The 20,477-nt window shown below is 33.6% G+C and overlaps 1 protein-coding gene across 1 annotated transcript in view; it reads left to right on the top strand.

Moving 5' to 3' along the window:
* Positions 1-2,817: 2,817 nt before the first annotated feature.
* The window catches only part of LOC139494011 (uncharacterized), a 51,039-nt gene continuing 33,379 nt past the window's right edge, over positions 2,818-20,477 (top strand). Inside the window, exons 1-6 of the mRNA XM_071282178.1 lie at positions 2,818-2,968; positions 3,883-3,926; positions 15,651-15,815; positions 17,164-17,214; positions 17,760-17,834; positions 18,693-18,806. Of these exons, the coding sequence (XP_071138279.1) occupies positions 2,887-2,968; positions 3,883-3,926; positions 15,651-15,815; positions 17,164-17,214; positions 17,760-17,834; positions 18,693-18,806 (531 nt within the window). The 5' untranslated portion in view covers positions 2,818-2,886. The remainder of the gene's footprint in view (positions 2,969-3,882; positions 3,927-15,650; positions 15,816-17,163; positions 17,215-17,759; positions 17,835-18,692; positions 18,807-20,477) is intronic.

The following is a 20,477-nucleotide window of genomic DNA, read 5'->3' as shown; positions in this document are numbered from 1 at the left end:
AGGCATTTCTTTATGTAGAAAATGGTGTATTAAACAAATGTTTTCTTCTTTATGTAGAAAATGGTGTATCAAACCATGTTATAGCTAGTTTAACCTCTGAGTCTCACTTGTTTCACAGAATTTCAAACAATGTGGAAGCAAAACAAAGAGAAAATCTAGGTTGCAATGTCATACAATGAGTTACAGCAGGCAATACGGTGTTCAGGAGCCGTCATTTGATTTTATGGATGGTGGGGGTTGGGGTGGAGGTAGGCAAGGATGACATTTGAAAAGACGTTTGAGTTATAAAAAAAACAGGATGAGACACTTTGCATATAAATGGCAGGATGTCAATTTATGTAATAAAAGTCAGGTTAAATTAATTAAAGTAATAAAATAAAAGAGCCAGGACAGAGATGCCCCCCCTAATAAAAATCAAAATGGTAGCTCCCTTGTAATGTTATAAAGTTGCAAAACTTGTTTCCATATCCACTATAAATAAATATGTTTAAACTACTCTTATAAACTGAATATTTAAAAAAATACTTACCAGCAGCGAAATGTAGATTTTCTGTTTAATCACAATACATTATAAGGTTATCAGAATGTAATGTAGATAAGATAAAAACTAGTGCAGGTTATATATTAGTCAGATGAACACATTTTCTTTTGGTATCTTTAGTTGATTTAATTTTAAGACGGAAATTTTTAAATAAAAAAAAACATGGTCATATCGTTAGTTGTTGTGGTTCATAAGTGTTTCTTGTTTCTTTCTATAGATTAGTCCGTTGGTTTTCCCGTTTTAATGGTTTTACACCAGTAATGTTTTGGGGCCCTTTATAGCTTGCTGTTCGGTGTGAGCCATGGCCCTGTGTTGAAGACCTTACCTTGACCTATGATGGTTTACTTTTACAAATTGTAACTTGAATGAAGTGTTGTCTCATTGGTAATCATACCACATCTTCTTATATCTATCATAGAAATAGAAGTCAAAGAATTCGTAAGCGCAGAAGAATTAAAGAGAAAATTGGTCCAACTTTCCTTTTTTCAATAATATTCATGTAAAATAGTCATTATTTCCCGTGTACTCATGGGGGAACGACCATTTAATTTTAAGGTAGGGGGTATGTTTTTTTCTAAAAACATATTCTGTTTCCCAATTTGATGAAAAAAAATTCTAATTTGATGATCAGAAATATTCTGTTTAAGCAGAGGACAAAAAATAATAATAACAGAGTTTCCCCATATCTTAAAGTGTTAAATTTTGAAGAAAAAAACAACATTTGATTGAAGCGTCGTAAACTAGGTTTCTGATTCAAACAAAAAACCATAACCCTTCCCTCTTCACGTTAAATCGTTGCTCCCCAAGTGTGAGCCCCAAATACTTTCAAAAAGGCCAAATCCAGATGACACGAAAAAGTTCCTTCCATCCCTCGTTGTATAGTTTTTTATAATGACGAAGGTATTAAACTTGATGGCTTTAAATTATATATGTTTTCGTCTGGTTTCTGTGTTATGAGCGAATACCGACATATATGTCCCCTTTTTCCCATGTGGACAAAAATGGAATGACCCAATGTAGATTAAGTAGATCAGAATATTCCACATCATTTATCAATGATCATAAAATCTGTTTTCGATGGTTTTCTTGATGTCTTTCGCCCATATTTTCTGGCATCACATCATCGGGTACACTCCCCCCCCCCCCCTCCCCTCGGCCCCACATAATTATAGACAATAATGTTTTACTACCAAACGCTATCGAAATATGCCTAGATATTTAAATCCACCTAAGATCAGCTTTACTTGATGAAGTTGAACGTATGTTTTAAAATTTGAAATTAGAGATTTGCAGACAAAATAAAAAAAAAAAAAAAAATAAATCATTTTTCAGTAACAAAATTATTTTGTCCATTCCCACCTGTCTAAGTTTCGTTATCATTTAAAAACAATAACTAATTAAAATTTCGGGGATTTGATTTTCGGCTCTCCCTTGACACCATTTGCGAGCTAGTATAGTCTTGCGAAACGATGATAGTCCAACGGAAGTTGACGATAAATGGCTGGCCCGTGTTAAATTTCGAAAAAGAGCGGGCTAATGCCGCCACAAGGCAGCATTCGCACCAGTAAAGTTGAAAGGGATTAATATATAAGTTGTAATAACTTGTTTCCGAATCCACTATAAATAAATATGTTTAAACTAATAAAATATGATTGATTGTTAGTTTCTTAACGTCCAGTAGCAAATATCTCATGCAGGTTCAGAACGATAAAAATAATTAAAAATTAGATTTATGATATTTTTAAAATACTTAAATTAACATAGCTGCCTTTCTTACTGATCAATTGGCTTTGGCTTGCTTGATGGCCAGTGGCAAATAGTTCGTGCATATACTTGACTAACGGATCGATATAAATACCGAGATCAAGTCGAGTAGACCATTGTCAACATTCCTCTGTCTGTGTAACTTTACTTTAACAATGCAATCTTTTATATTCTTGAAACATGTATTAGAAAGAAAAGAAACAGGATATATATTTCATAGTTTTCAATTTTTACTTCCTTACATGTACATGTTTTGAAAACAAACTGACAGAAGATGTTTATCAAAGGGCGTAGTATGATTTTTGCCCCATACGCACCTCATGAGCAGTTAAATATTGTATACATAAATCTATGACATGAAATCAAACAGGACTAAAATAGTTATTCTTTTTGTTGATTTTTAATTTGCATGGTGCCATTAATAAATTGATCCTACAATATTGTTGCATGAAATAATACAAAAATAGCTTCGGAAAAATACCTTGTTAGTGCCCCACTCTTACTATTTAATTGTTTGAGATGTTAGTCAGAACGTTGTAACAGTGGACAGTGGTCAACATTCTCCACGGACAGCAGTGAATATGGTTCCCGTCAAATTTTTGGTGGTTTTAGTTCTGACACTTGAAATATCTGATGCACTTTATTTGAAGAAATCATTTAAAGGTAATAAACTAAGCATGTTTATATATTCGTAAGTTGTCATGAATATTGCATTTTATCCCCGAAAGCATAACCTTACATATATCCGATGCGGACCCAGTATTATGAAAGGGGGACGAACAAAACAACGTCCACGGTGAGTTATACTTGTAAAAAGTCTATGCATTATTCATACATACATGTATATATATTATACAAATATGTAGCCTCATAAAGGGGTAGGTCATATCGACACCCAATGGCCCTTTTCTCCCAAGTTGCCTCTACATATAGTGTTATTTTTTTCCTTGGTCAACCAAATAAATTCGATGAACGGAAAGTATAAAAACATACTTACGTAAAAAACATACTTATCTTTAATTTTTTCAGTACTTTCAACAAAGGTCAATGTTTCTTTTATTTGTAAAGAAAAGGTAGCTACAAAGTTAATTCGAAACGTAGCAGATTTTATTAAAAACTTTGTTTGGTTGTATGTACATGATGACACATTCTTATATACTTCAGTCATGTGATGCGAGTTAGATATCAGCAAAAAAAGTCGGAAAAAACTGATCCCTAATACCTTGACTTGTGTAAAAGAGGGGCGAACTGTGATACCAGATGGGCACTAAAGCACATAGATAGAAAATAAACTGACAACGCCATGGCTAAACATAAAAAAAATCAAACAGATAAATAATAGGAATTGGTTGTGGGTTTGAAAAAAAGTTCAGTAAAGTATGTGATACGCATGTAAAAGTCGAAAATTAAATATACAGTTTAAAGCAATTAAAAAAAATCCAAATCCTATACTCAAAAGCCTATGGTCCAGCTAAATAGCCACTGTCTTGAAAATATATTGATATTGCTAGTTTTGAACTGTTTTAATAATGCATGGATAATCGAAAGATTATCTAATAAATAAACTTAATTTTTAGATTTGTCAAATGATGAAGCAGAAGATTTTCAAAATGCAATAAGGGTAAGTTACTTTTTGTTTCTATACGCATCGTGTTTTTATAAAGATCTTGTAAATGGGCATTTCGTTCGCTAAATTCAAGCACTCAAGCATAGATACACACAATTAAAAGTTCTCTGTCCGATTAACTCGTATTCACTCGTCAAAAAATAGTCCCTTTAGTTCGTGTAACTGCCAAGAATGTAGGTCACTGTTTGTCGTTGGTGGCTTTCTGCCATGATAATGTTTCTTGTTTTTCGTTTATGGTTTTGAATCATTAATCATAAATAGTTTTATTTTTATAAAACTGTTTAGCATTATTTCATGCCGAGGACATTTTATAGCATACTACATACGTTATGAGTTTTGCATATTGAAGAAGGTCGTAAGGTCTTAGGTGAACTTTTGTTGTTGACAATTTCGCCCCTTATTGGCTACTCGTTTCATTGGCCACTAAATCATATTATTTCCTTATTCTCATATTGAATCAGATGGGCGCTTCGATGCGGCAGATCGTGGGTTCCATTCCGTAGCGAGTCAAACCAAAGACTTGAAACAGAGGATCGAAAGTCACAAAACTCAAACACAAAAGTCAAAAACAAACTGACAACGTCATAAAAAAATATGACAAAACATGAAAATTGACGCAAAAACAAACAACCATATATAAAAAAAAAACACACAACAAAGAAAACCAAAGACTAAGCAACACGGAGCATTTTATTTGCAGTGATACAGAAATTTCTTTCGTTTAAACAAAATATGGTGTTATATTCACTAGCGAATCGAACAAGTCGAGATATATGGAAACCATAATGATGTCCCGGCTGTCCCGCGGTTATTAATATATGTTTTCCAAATTTTCGGCAAGGATATTAAATTCATTTGGTTTAAACAATATTTTATTCAAATAAATTGAATTGGATTGGGCAACAGGCATAGCCTGTAAGCCCTTTCCACAAAACAGGGTACGATATATTACATTCAAACACAGCAACACACACACAAACATAATGACAAAACAGAATTAATTTAAAAAAAAAAAAAAACCTCTTAGCTGACTGGAATGATGCTTCAACTGAATAGTTAACTCAGATCAAAAGTATGACTATTTTAAAAATGCTTCAAATGTTAACTCAGAAAAATAAAAAAATAAAATATTCTAGGTAATAAACTCCAAAATTCATTTAAATCATGCAAGTAAAAAATTTAGACTTCATTTCTCTATCTCGTGATGTCTCTGTGAAAGTCTTTTATTGCCCAACTTTTTCTAAGTCGACATACTCGATCTACAGATGGCCTTTTTTCTGATCCTAAATATTTGGCACTGGATTTTAATTAAAAGTCATGAAACTATGTACACTCACTATTTACAGTAAGTAAAGTATAAAACAACTTTGATATATTTTGTTTGCTTATAACGTCCAGTGACAAATATTTCATGCTTGTTCAGAACGACGACAACTTTAAACATATAACTAGTAGAGTGATGAGTATCAGTAGCCATCTCGCTTTGATCTAATTTAGTCTGGTTTTGTGCATTTTGTTGAAGGGCATACGGCGACTTGTAGTTGTTAATTTCTGTGTCTGTTTGGTCTCTTGTGGACAGTCGTCTCATTGGCAATCATCGACCACATCTTCCTTTTTATAATCACTTATTATTTATTTTGCCTTCAGAGTCTGCTTAGAATACGGTGACCGTTTATTACTTTTGGTGAACTGCACTGAGCCCTCATTAATTTACATGCACATATGTACATACGTTAATTTCTGTTGAACATTAACGTTCGAAAATATAAGAGGCGAAAATTTGTTATCATAAAAACACAAACTTTTGGTTCGACTCATATAAAGAGCTACAGCAGGTTTTGGAGCAAAAAACTGACAACTATGTTCAAATGCCTGTGGAAACGTGATTCGAAGACTATATAAATGTCATGAAAACCAGAGCATCAAACAAAAACCGCAATAAAAATCTAGTCTATGGTTCAATAAAGTATTAATTGTTCCTGGCGGCAAAGACCAAAATCTTTTATCCAGTTGGGGACCATTGGAACATTTTTTCCCGAGTGCTATGAATATGTCACGGATGATGACAAAATAAAAAATAACCGATCGAAAGTAATAATGATGAAGTGAAGTCCGTAATTACATGTACTCACTATTCGAATCTTCCAAAATTTGGATATATTTCTTTTTTTATAAATACGTATTTTATTATTTATGCCTTTTGTGTTTGAAAAAAATGTATACTTTTTAGTGACTTTTAAGTATAAAGACCGTATCGTCAATTTTTATATGCGCGTTTCGTATAAAAATGATTTAAAGAAGACATATCTCTTTAGAGATATCTTATGGCTGAAGTGGATATGTCTCTATATGTTTTCTATTCCTAATGTGTTAACTGAAAATTTTAATTTAGACCGGCAACATATACCCTAAGAATAGCCATGCACTGCTATAAATATCATATATGGGGCGGCAAATATCCCCGAGGAACCAGTAACTTTGTGTTTGTCTCTGCATTTAATCTACCATTTAAAAGAAAAAGAAACACGGAATAGAATGAAAGATTGATCACTTGTTAATGTATTTCAATCATTAAACAGTTGATTTTTGAAACAGTAAAAGCAATAAAAATCATGTTTGCTAACATTACAAACGGACTGTCAACTTATGATGGGTACCAGTAATGACGCACTATAAACAAACCAGTAAAAACCACTTGCAGTGTACCTGATGTTCGAAAAATTGCTTCAATCCGGATAATTTAAAGTTAACACTATTCAACAAATTTAATTTTAATAACAAATTTTGACATTTACAGTCACTTTTATGATCATGTTGATAGCAACACAATTTTTTTCATTAATTTAATTGTAACCTATATTTTATTTCAAATTTTATATAAAATTGTTCAAAATTTATCAAAGTGACATATATATTCCATATACTTGAAAATAAGAAGTAATTGCATTCATAAAACAACATTGACATTAAAACATTTATCAATGTATACTTCGTACAATGAATGAAAAAAATCGATAAACAATAGAAAATTATATAAGCGACGATCATTTGTTCTACAGTGATTCCCGCTTAAATGTAAAACCATGTCACATGACAGTCATATGATTTGAAAAACACAAACTGGGGCAGCATGTGCATACATACTTTTGCCGACCAAAGTGGATTTAGGACTGATAATCATTCTGGGAAGGGTAGACTGTTTTTAACCTTAATAAAATGGCAGAAATTGCATTAGCTTTACTAATTCAAGCAATAATAACATTTCTGGACAGAGTTTGAGGCATCTATGTTGTAGTCATATGACCTTCGCCATCATGTTATGAATAGTAATTATCGATGACGTCACATCTTTTGTTTAGAAATATAAAACCCAAAACTAAATTGGTGCGTCATTTCTGGTCCGCATCAAAACAGGTACCAAAACATGTTTAAGGGATGTTTTTTTTTTTTTTTTATCTGCATCACATATTGGAGGGCGCTATATTAATTCCATTACTTTGCAGCATTCCGGCACTAATATTAGATCTAAGTTCGTGAAGCTGATAAAACATTTCCCTTTTCCCCTTTTTGTAACGGTCGACTGCGGACATTTTACGCCTTTCCGTCATTGACTTGGATTTAACAACAGGTTAGCCGTTTCCGTCAAGTTTTCAGACACCAAAGTACAAGTTTCTTATGTTACTTTTGACGTTGTCGTTTTAATAAGAGGTTTGTTGGTTTATGAAAACACACTGGCTTCAAATATAAGTTTTTTTTTTTATATAATAATGAATTCACATACAGTAGTTTAATCTTGCTGTGAGAGTCAGACACAGGCGCTTGTTTATATCGGTATCAGGTCCGTTCGCGCCCAATATAGTTTCGCACCCTACACGTTCGCACCTCACATTTTCGCCCCCCACGTCCGTTCGCACCCTACATGTTCGCGCCCAATTTTTAATCAAATTTAAGTTAAATTGTTAGAAATTATTCGTATGAACATAACAAATAATTGTATCCTATTTGAATAAAATTTGAGAATTTATTGAATAGATTTTTTTTTTATCAATCTGATTAATTATTAAATGTTGATTATGTATGATTATTGCTAATTGGTATTTATAAACAGCCTAATTTGGTGTTATTGTTTACTGTTGTTTATAAATCATGATTGTTGTTTTAAATTGCTTTGATGTAAATACTAATAAAATAAATATTAATTATAGCAATACACTTACCATGCATACCAGTTGTTCAACATGTTGTCAGATTCGCACTTAATTGACTAGAAACAGTGAAAAACAAATTATTTCAATACACTAACCAAAACACGATTAAGAATTATTCAACACACAAATGAAATAGTTGTTGCCAGAATAACATAATCCGACTCAAAAACAAGGACTTTTTTTTTTATAAACTTGTCATGACCCAAAAAACTTGTCAGTATCTCGAATTATTTAGAAACAATGGCATATATATTTATACCAATACACCTCCAAAAAATCGGTAAAATTGGGTGCGAACGTGTGGGGTGCGAACGAACTTTTCGCAAAATTTGGGTGCGAACATGTGGGGTGCGAAAGTGAATGGGGGCGAATGTGGAAGGGTGCGAACGTGATTGGGCGCGAACAGACCCGGATTCGTTTATATCCATAGGAAGACCCACTATCAACGTATATTAACAGTTACTTAATGATGTTTTCCGGTACAAGATCCTCACGTTTCCTCTTCACATGACTCATATGTTTGTTTGTCTATTATTTCTGTTGCTGCTTCTGGTCATTTTAGGTCGATAATCAGAATAATAGATATTAGATTTCTTCGTATTCCCAGTACTTATAGAGCTATAAAAAAAAAGAAGATGTGGTATGATTGCCAATGAGACAATTTAACTATCCACAAAAGACCAAAATGACACAGACATTAACAACTATAGGTCACTGTACCAGGGGTTAAAAAATCCACTAGCCCGACCCCCGGTACTAGATCATTTGCACCTCGGGCAATCAAAATTTTTAACCCAATATGCCTGACGGACTAGTAACAAAAATTTCTTGGCGTTTCCAAAATAGATAGTGGGAAATCTCTTCATCCCTATTCTATCTTAGCCAATCGGATCCAATTACGTCATCCGGGATTCAAAGCATTTGAACTGGGTTTTACAGGTCTAGGCTTGCGTTCAATATCGTAGCGGCTACTTAGGGCTATACAGATTTATGACTTTTGAACGGGTAGCTAGCCTAGCTGCTACATAGATATTGATAGCAGATAGGCTAGCTACTCGTTCAGTAGACAAAAATATATGAAGCACTACGTAGCCGCTACGATATTGAACTCAGCCCTGTTGTACAGTTACATGTTTTAAAAATAGAACAAATAACTCACAGTGTTCCAGCTAGGATTTGAAAATAGAGGGGCGCGTTTTTAAAAAGGGCACTTTAGCGCATTCTCACTGAAAAAAAATCAAATACTTAATATTACCACATAAAGACATATTTCTTGATGCATGGTGGGTCTAAGATGAATTTGCAACGCGATGCGCTGCGTTGTTTTGTAGAATTATTTTTATTACACTTGTGAAATGAATTGTGCATGTCAGTTTAAAAACTTCACATAAATCTGCAATACAGTCAGGAACAATACACCTTATCGCTATTTGTCCGCCATTGCTGGAAATCACACAGGTTCCCGTAAAATTTTGACGTCATAAAACAAAACATCTGACGCAACAATGGAAAAGTGATTGTTGTTGACGTCAAAAGTTCAAGCGGTCGGGTCAGCCGGGATTAGCGATAAGGTGTATACTTAACATTTTCTCTGAAGGCCAGCCTGGATTCAAAAGTTTTTACAAGGGCCCTGTAGAATTTTTTTAGGCCTTACCAGGTTTGTTTTTACTGCAGGCACATACATACTAATAGTCTTGAATGTTCTTATATAAAAGCAAAAAATATGTTTGAAAAAAACAAAAAAAAACAGCCCCCCTTTCCATACCCCTAGATGTAAATTATTTTAATAAAAAAGTATTATCAGTTTCACCCCAAGAAATTAAATTTATAATTTTTTCATGAATAAATCTTAGAAGTTGTAATCAAAATGATTTCCAAAATGAAATTCCTACTGTCTATAAATGAGGGGGAGGACAGGGGGGTACCCTTCTCCCTTCTCCCACCCCTCTTATCCTTTCTCCTACCCCCGTTCTCCTTTCTCCCATTAGAATAAAACATCTCCTTTTGAGATATTTTTTCTTGAAATATTAGAAATTTTTTTAAAAGTAGAGATATTTTATTTTTTCTCCTTTCTCCAACTTTTTCTCCTTTCTCCCAGCCTTCCTCTCCTTTCTCCTACCTACTTTCTCCTTTCTCCCACCCCCTTTCTCCTTTCTCCTATCCCCTTTCTCCCTGTCTCCCTTACCCCTGTCCTCCCCCTCATAAATAACAATGAAATGTAACTGTTTCCTGTTAATAAGGGGTTTCCCTAATTTTCCCGCCAAAAAGCACATGGCTTTGAACAATTGTAAACAAAGCATTCAATTTGTGATCATGGATTACAGTTTTCATTAATTTAATTTGGATATAGATATTCAACTTAAGGTACAGTCAAGCAATGTTTTTACTTTCTTCTGGATTAAAACTAGTTTGAAAGATCAGTTTCAAAAATAAAAACATTAAAACAAAAACGATCTGAATTGTGAATATTCAGTGACCCATAAATTTTTTGAACTCTGCTACGGAGGTCAAAGTTATATCATGTTTCATGCATTTTGCGTGTTGACCTATTGGAATGATTCTTTTTAAATGACATAATAATCAATTTATTTAACTTCGATGTTTGGTGCTTCAGGGTAAAGGGATTAGACAGGGTCGTAAATTTCACCTGATTAAGTAATTGACTCTAATCAAATAGGTGATTATAATCAGGTAACAAGTGTCAACAATTTTAATCTGTTGTCTTAATGAAGTGTGTGTATAAAGAACTCAACAAAATGGCGACGATATGAGGAAAAAAGATCGTTTTTTAAACTTTTTTTCAAAAGGGCACAGAGGGGCGCTTAAAAAAGGCAGAGGGGCGCAAAATTTCGGGGGCGGAGCGCGGCGCCCCTCCATTTCATGCTAGCTGGAACACTGACTCAGGGTGGCCAGGTATCATCTTTTGATCGCAATATCTCACACTTTCAATATTGATTTCTCAGTACAGGGGGTATTGTACTTTGCTTCAGTCGAGATTTTCAATTAATGGTACCGGTTATTATGTATAGGTCTTGTCGGACAACTGTTGAACACGAAACAATACAACAAAATATTTCAAAATATTTTAGAACGGGCACCTCAGGAACTTCGTCAGTTTCTAAGCAAAAATCAGTAGGGTTACTATTGAGGCTGAAAATTCATCCAGAAAAAAATATAAAATATGATCGGGAAAAGCGGAAAAGAATATATCTAGTGACATGGACAGACAGATTCCCCTGGGCAAGGTCAGCTGTGCCGCCAGGATGAAATTTCCGAGACCATATTCTGCGAATATTGCCAGTTTTCCCGAGCACGCCAATAAAAGGTCTCCCTTGTATGTGTGGACAACAAATATAATAATTAAACCACTTGTTTCACACGATTTAAACCAATGAACATGTTTCCTCTGCCAGAAAATGAACTAGTTAAACACAGTGTATAATGTCCCCTTCAAAACATGACACCCACCATGTATTATGCAGCAAAGGCGTACCGTTGATGGGCTAGCAGGTCAGTTTTGATGGGCTAGCAGTTCTTCGAACAGGGCTAGTAAAATCCTGCTGCCAATAAGTTCTGGGCTAGTTAGTTACATGTATAACAACATTTTTTAACCCCTGCTGTATGGCCTTCAACAATGAGCAAAGCCCATACCGCATAGTCAGCTATAAAAGGCCCCGATAAGACAATGTAAAACAATTCAAACAAGAAAACTAACGGCCTTATTTATGTAAAAAAATGAACGAAAAACAAATATGTAACACATAAACAAACGACAACCACTGAATTACAGGCTCCTGACTTGGGACAGGCACATGTATACATAAATAATGTGGCGGGGTTAAACATGTTAGCGGGATCCCAACCCTCCCCCTAACCTGGGACAGTGGTATAACAGTACAACATAAGAACGAACTATAAAAATCAGTTGAAAAAGGCTCAACTCATCAGATGGACAAAAATACAATACAAGTAACCTATTTTTAAATGCGTTTTTAGATGACACCTTTGTGACTTTATCCAGTAACTTATTCCATAATTTGGAAATTCTTACTGAAAAACTGTTTTTCCTCAGACTTGTTTTTGAATCGTTGGTGAATGATTTTATTACTACATGTATTTACTCTTGTGCTATGCCTTTTTTCGGTGTTTGAAATTAATTTGAGAAATGAACTCATTTCTGGATCCTATTTACCGTTGAGTATCTTGTATGTCTCAATTGTGTCCCCTCTGACCCTTCTAATTGTCAATGTTGGTAGCTTTAGGTTTTTTCAATCTTTTAACAACACTACAACTATTAGAGGTAATAGATAAATGGACAGAGGCTATAGACAATGGCCATGAGATTGACTGCATATATTATATATACAGACTTCATGAAAGCCTTCGATAAAGAACCCCACAGGCGACTCGTTAAGAAAATCATGAAATTTGGGGTAACAAATCCAATCCTAGATTGGATTACAGATTTCTGTCTTATAGAAAACAACAAGTACATGTATCAGTAAATGGGGAAACATCAGAGTGGAAAGATGTACATGTAACAACAGGAATTCCACAAGGCTCAGTATTAGGCACCCTGTTATATGTTCTATACATAAACTACTTGCCTGATTGCGTGACATCAGATGCCTACTTATTCACGGATGACACAAAATCTTCAGAATTATTGAAAGTGAATCAGATCAAATTATACTACAAAATGACCTAAAAAATCTACATGTACAATGTACATATATGTATCTGGCGTGTTGCCCTTTTTTGTACATTTTCGATTTTGTCAACAGATTTCTTTTTGAAAGGTGCCCATACTGAACTACAAAATGTAGCATAGTCTACATTGTAAGTGTGTTCTCACTAATGTTTTGTATAGTGGCATGAAGATTTTTTCATTTAAATGTCCTTCTGACATTGTCTGATTGCAGCAAAAATTGAGTTAGCTTTGTTCACTTTTTCGCATACATTTTGTACATGTATGCGTCTTTCAAAGGTTAAATTTTCATCAATTACTACTCCAATTTCCTTCTCTTCTTTACGTTTGCTAATATCATGACCTAATAGTACTTGTTTTGTCATCTCTTACCCTTCTTCTTATATTTTTGTGTTTGCATATTTCTGGATGGAACTTCAACAGCCATGTACATGTATCACTCCATTTCTCGAGATTTTTTAGGTCATTTTTGTCGAGCCTGCAACTTTTGTTGCAGAAAGCTCAATATAGGGATAGTGATCCGGCGGCAGCAGCAGCGGCTACGGCGGCGGTGCCCAGCGTTAGCTCACTTCTTAAAAGCTTTATATTTTAGAAGGTGGAAGACCTGGATGCTTTATACTTTGTATATAGATGCTTCATGTTACGAAGTATCCGTCAGTCACATGTCCAATGTCCTTGACCTCATTTTCATGGTTCAGTGAACACTTGTAAAAAAAATTCAAATTTTTTGTAATGTTGAATTCTCTCTTATTATAAGTAATAGGATAACTATATTTGATATGTGCGTACCTTGCAAGGTCCTCGTGTCTGTCAGACAGTTTTCACTTGACCTCGACTTCATTTCATGGATCAGTGAACAAGGTTAAGTTTTGGTGGTCAAGTCCATATCTCAGATACTATAAGCAATAGGGCTAGTATATTCGGTGTATGGAAGGACTGTAATATGTACATGTCCAACTGGCAGGTGTCATCTGACCTTGACCTCATTTTCATGGTGTAGTGGTTATAGTTTTGTGTTTTGGTCTGTTTTTCTCATACTATATGCAATACATTTTGTAGGTCTACTACATTGTATATTTGTTGTATGGAATGATTGTAAGGCGTACATGTCTAACGGGCAGATGTCATGTGACCGTGACCTCATTTTCATGGTTCAGTGGTCAAAGTTAAGTTTTTGAGTTTTGGTCTTTTTATCTAATACTATATGCCATAGGTCAACTATATTTTGTGTATGGAAATATTTTATGATCTTCATGTCACTCGCGCAGGTTTTATATATTTGACCGTGACCTCCTTTTCACGGTTCATTTCACAATGTTAAGTTTTTGCATTTTTTGTTAAGTAATGGGTCAACTATATAATATGTTGTATAGAAGCATTGTTAGCATGTCTGCCTGGCATGGTTCATCTGACCTTGACCTCATTTTCAAGGTTCATTGGTCTTTGTTTAGTTATCTTGGTTAATGTTAAGTTAATGTGACAGTTGTAATAAAGCTTAGCTTTATACTTACTAAGTTAGGAATATCAACATAATATCAATGATTAGTTTAGAAGGCAAGACATTTCAGCGTGTGCACTCTTGTTTGCTTGTGATCTATTCCCTTTTTTGATTGTTGCACTCACTAGGGCTCTTTTCCAATCCTTTGGAACTACTTGTTGTGTTAAAGATTGGTTGAAAACGATGCCTAGTGGTTCTGCTATACCTTCCTTGACTTCAAACAGCAGTCTGGGTGTAGATTATCAGGGCCAGGTGATTTGTCCGTTTTTATTTTCTGGGGGTGTTTCAAAACCAAATCAGTGCCAATTTTTAATTCCTCTATTTTCTTATCTAATGAAATACATGTATATGCTAAATTCTGGAATATTGCCTTGTGGTTCATTAGTGAATACGCTTGTAAAATACTCTGATCATGCTGATAATATTTCAGCCTTTTGTTTGTTATAATCTGTTTATTCGAATTTTACATCTTCTGTGTCTACATGTAGGTCACCTCTACCTTCCCTGGTCTTGGATTTGGATTTTATGTAGCTCCGTATGGCTTTAGGGCTTGCCTTAGCATTTTCAGATAATCCTTTTTCGAGTAATTTCTTTTGTTTGTTGACTGATGTTTTGGCCTGGTTTCTGACTTTATTGTATTCAGCTCTTGTTTCTGGATCTTGTTAAGTTATTATTTTTTTGGATAGAATATTTTTCCTTCTAATTAACTCTCTCATTTTTTTTTGTCTATTGGAAATACATTTTTCTTTTTTCCTATTTGTATCATAGTTTTTGTTGGTACAAATCTGTTTTCTAATTCTTTTAAAATGGTTAAAAAATAATTCCCAATTATTATCAATGGAAAATTCAGCATTACAGTGGATTCCATTGAGAGTGTAGCCAAAGGTAATATCTTTGGTTAGCTTGATGGTTTAAGCTTGCTTGTTAGCTAAACCGTGAAGTCTTTGTTATATTAGGTAAACTACCCTACTTTAAGAATAGACTAATCCGACAGAAAACCAATCCATTTGTCTGTTGGACTATGTTATTTCAAAGGAGGGTAGTAAACCTGACCTGATAAAGTCTTCACGGTTCAGCTAACAAGCAAGCTAACAAGCAAGCTAACCAAAGATATTACCATTCATTACAAAATCAATGGAATCCGCTGTAAGCTTATTATGCCAGTTACATTGATAGTGGTTCTTCCAATGGATAGAAACAAGTGCCTGTGGTGAGCATGCAGTCTGGTCAATGACAATGTTAAAATAATTATTATGAAATAAATCAACTAAACTTTGTGAATAATTATATTTTGACTATTACAGACCTATTTGAACTCTCTTGATAGAGAAGTAAGACTCCAAGATTCAGACAGATACTCTGTTGATGAAATCACAGGCAGTGAGGATACCTTATGGAATGTGGAGGATGAAACACAAAGAGATGTGGACGGAACCTCAGAGGATGTGGATGACCCGGCTAAAGAAGAGGTACACAAGGCTCCTCATGGTCTAAGCAATCACATAATCATAATTTTTTTGGCCAATATAATCACATAATCATATTTTTTTTGGGCCAATATAATCACATAATCATATTTTTTTTTGACCAATATAATCACACAATTATATTTTTTTTGGCCAATATAATCACATAAACATATTTTTTTTGGCCAATATAATCACATAATCATTAATTATTTTTTTAAACAAGATAAAATAAACATTGATAATCAACATGATCAAATAGTCAAACAGTTGAAAATGTCAAATAATGAAATATTGTCTTGGTCACTGTAATCAAATACATGAAATACATTTAATCACTATAAAAAGGCCAAGTCACATTATCATGATCATCACAAAACCTTCAGCATGTTGTTCGAGGAGGCTAGCTCTTACATATAGTTTGGATGTCTTATAAACTTATGACTTTTAGCAGAAATATTTGTTGTTTTTATTGGCCTAAATATATATAGAACAGACATTTCTTTAGAGCAATAAGAATTAAACCAATTTTCTGATAACAGACAAACATGAACAGCAGTATTTTCTACGACGACAATCATCAATTTCAAAACTTGAATTAGTACAAATATACATGTGTAACCAAATCAACCATGTCACGATTTCAGTATGCATGTTTAATGTTAAGTGAATGTCAAGTTCAGTTCAAAATTCTGAAGTCTAGGATAACTCGTACACTTCTGTTTCAAACATGTATTTGTTTTTACTGTTGAAATTATTTGTTATGTTGATTCTTTTTTTGCAAACCCGTCCAGCTGAATGTGTGATTTTAATATTACTATGCCATGTATGCGGTTACTTTTAATTTTTAAACATTTTCAGCTTTAGTTATTGCCAAATTATATAAATCTCTTTAAATCAATTATGGATTAAAATAAATGCGGCCACAATTGAAAATATTTTGGTTTGCCCAAACCCTACCCAAGGTTGAGACAGTGGATAGGTAGGTAGGCGTTTTCTTTTTTTTTTTCAAAAAAAGAAATTGAAGCATCGGGTGTTTATTATTCTTCATGCCTATCTGATTAAAAAAAAACTTCTTCAAATCAGGACAATAAAAGAATTTGAGTAGGCAGCTTTTTTCTGGGTAGGTAGGGTTTGGGCAAACAAACCTATTCTTTTTTATGGCCTGCTTAATTTTGACTCGTCATTGAGGGTTTTGCATAAAAGCAATTCTATTTCACTACAATGTGTTTAAAAAAACTTCTTCAAATTGAATTTAGAGAAAAAAATAATGATACCAGAAGTTATTGGCCTTGAACAATACAATTTCTTTGAAGGGTGATATTATTTAGTTTTTTTTTTACAATTGCAGGAAAAGTTAGAAGAAATAACTGCTTATGGTGGTGACTTACTAGATCAGGGGGTAAATTTATATAAATTTATTATTAATACATGTACCAGGTTTAAATATACCATTGAGATTTGTTCGACATTAAAATAATACAAAATTGGTTGTTGTACTGTCTGTTCTACATTTTCTCAGAAGGAAACACCAAGTACAAATACAAAAATGTACATGTATCAAGAACTTAGTTTAATAAAATTGTGGCTCAGTAAACATTCTGTATTTCATTTTAATTCATATTTTTAATTAAGAGAATTATAAAGCATGCTGACCAAATCCCTTAAATGGCTTTGTAAAAACAAATTTGTTCAGATAAAAAACCAGCCTAGCATAAATTTGAGAATAGGAATGGGGAATGTCAATGAGACAACAATCCGACTGAGCAGAAAAGAGTCAAAGTCCACCAACAGGTCTTCAACACAGCGAAAAAATCCCGCAAACGGAGTTAGGCATCAGCTAACTGCTAAACAAAAACAAGTGCTAGTTCATATCACACTAAACTCTGAAATGGCATGTTCTTTTGAGAATTTCTTATTTATTTAACTGTTTATTTGAATTTGTAGAATGTTAACCAAGATTCGACACTAGCCAAGATGATAGAATCTATGATCATAGAAGTCAATGGACAGGATAAAAAGGTTTGCAAATTGTAAAAAAAAAAAAAAAAATTCAACTATGTTAGTTTTCTCGTTTGAATTGTTTTACATTGTCATTTTGGGGCATTTGATAGCTGACTATGCTATTGGGCTATGTTCATTTTGAAGGCCATACGGTGACCTATAGTTGTTAATTTCTGTGTCATTTGGTCTCTTGTGGAGAGTTGTCTCATTGGCATCATACCAGATCTTCTTTTTTATATAAACTATATTAAACTGCTTTTAATTTTGATTTTGTGTCCTAAATTTTTTTTAATCTGGTTCAGAATAATTACTTTTTTAAATGAGCATACAAATTCTATTATAAGACTAGTAGATGTGTTTAGTTATAGTGTATATATGCTTTTCATTTAGAAAGTGTAATAAGGCAACATCTTGTGGACACCCTCTCTTCATTAATTGTCAAAATGTACATCTGGTGCAATAAGATTGTTATTACTAGATCGATACCAGCTCAATAGGTAGTACTAACTAGGTGCATATGCTGGTATGATAATACAGATATTCCTTATATTTGATGTTCATGATGTTATAGAATTTTAAAATCATAAAATTGAGGATGGAAATGTGGAATGTGTCAAAGAGACAATAACCCGACCATAGAACAGACAACAGCAGAAGGTCACCAATCAGTCTTCAATGCAGCGAGAAACTCCAACACCCAGAGGCGTCCTTCAGCTGGCCCCTAAACACATATCTATACCAGCTTACAGTGATAATGAATGCCATACTAAACTCAGAATTATAATGAATGTAATATGTATCTCCCTCATTCATAGCTAGTTTAGTTTTATCAGCTCCAATATTTGTATTATATACTTTTTTCTTGTTTATTTTTAGCCAAAGGGATTACATCCAGAATCTGACAGAAAAGTGAAACAAGAAACCATGGAAACAATCAAATATACTCATCAACAGTTAATGGACATGGGCATTGAGCAAGGCAATGAAAATGTAAGTTATCCGGTCACGGCTGGCATTTTTCAACACTTATAAACTAGATATGAGCAGGGCTTCACAAATTTATTTGAGCCAGCTGAACATTTTTTTGTCTTATATAGATATAGGAAGATGTGGTATGAGTGCCAATGAGACAACTCTCCATCCAAACAACAATTTATAAGAGTAAACCATTATAGGTCAAAGTATGGTCGTCAGCATGGAGCCTTTGACCCCTTAAGGAGTTATTGCCCTTTATAGTTAATTTTTAACAATTTTCTTAAATTTTTGTAATATTTTACAATAATCTTCTCTTCTGAACCTACTTCGACGAATTTAACCAATCTTTTCCACAATCATCATTAGGGTATCTATTTAAATTTAAAAAAATGTGTTTGATGACCCTGCCTGCGAACCAAGATAGCCGACATGGCTTTAATAGTACATAGGGTAAAATGCAGTTTTTGGCTCATATCTCAGAAACCGAAGCATTTAGAGCAAATCTGACGAGGCTAGATATGTTATCTGCCCTGTAAATTTTAGACCAATCAGGCAACCCATTGTTAATAAAATTCTACAGCTTTTGGTTATTAACTTGACTATTATTATAGATAGAGATAAACTGTAAACAGCAATAATGTACAGCAAAGTAAGACCTACAAATTAGTCAACATGATCAAAATGGTCGATTGACCCCTTAAGGGCATACGATACAGTTACAGGGGAGGTAATGACGTTGCTAACGTCAAATGTTATTTTCGCGACGTCAAACTGTGACATATCGGGAAAAGATGCATTTTTTGACTGATTTTTATCATTCAAACTGATTTAATTTGAAAACGAGTGCATGGACCCCTATTTTTTAAAACGACATTTTGTTTCATTTTGCAATGAGATTATGTGGACCAAATTTTATAAAACTGTAAATAGTGCAATTTTTTTAATTTTGATAAATATACAGCCAAAAATGACGTTTTTTTCTCAATTCATGATCATTTGATAAATATGAGTTATTTCTGAATAAAAAATGCATAATTTTTTAGGATACTTATAAAATACAGAAATTACAAACTATTTAACAAAAAACAATTTGTGTTTATCTTTTAAAACAAAAAAGTTATGTTTGTCTTTCGAAAGGAAAAATACGGCCACAAAACCGAATTTTGAGCAAATATACAAAATTTCGACCTCATTTAACTCAAAAAGTAGCACATGAAGGTATATTTTTTATTACATATTTGATTTAATCAGGCAAAAATTAGCCTATATGGAAATTTTCATCAAACTGTAAATACGGGATCAAAACTGTATCGTATGCCCTTAAGGAGTTACTGCCCTTTATAGTAAATTTTGTAAATTTTTACAAAATATTTTAACTCCTGTACCAAGTTAATTTTAGATAAATGCAAGCAGCAAGAATGTTCAGTAAAGTAAGATCTACTAACACATCACCATCACTTAAACACAATCTTGTCATGAATCCATTTGTGTCCTTCGTTTATGATATGCACATAGACCAAGGTGAGCGACACAGGCTCTTTAGAGCCTCTAGTTTTATACCACCGCAAAAAAATTTTGCGTCTGATAATGCAATTATGTCGTTGTCTGCATCGTCTGCGTCTGCATTGTTGTCTGAAGACAAATTTATTGTCCGGACAATTACTTAAGTTTATGTTTATACGACCG

This window comes from Mytilus edulis, chromosome 11 (genome assembly GCF_963676685.1).
Source record: "Mytilus edulis chromosome 11, xbMytEdul2.2, whole genome shotgun sequence".
Taxonomy (NCBI): domain Eukaryota; kingdom Metazoa; phylum Mollusca; class Bivalvia; order Mytilida; family Mytilidae; genus Mytilus; species Mytilus edulis.
This window is presented reverse-complemented; position numbering and strand designations above follow the sequence as displayed.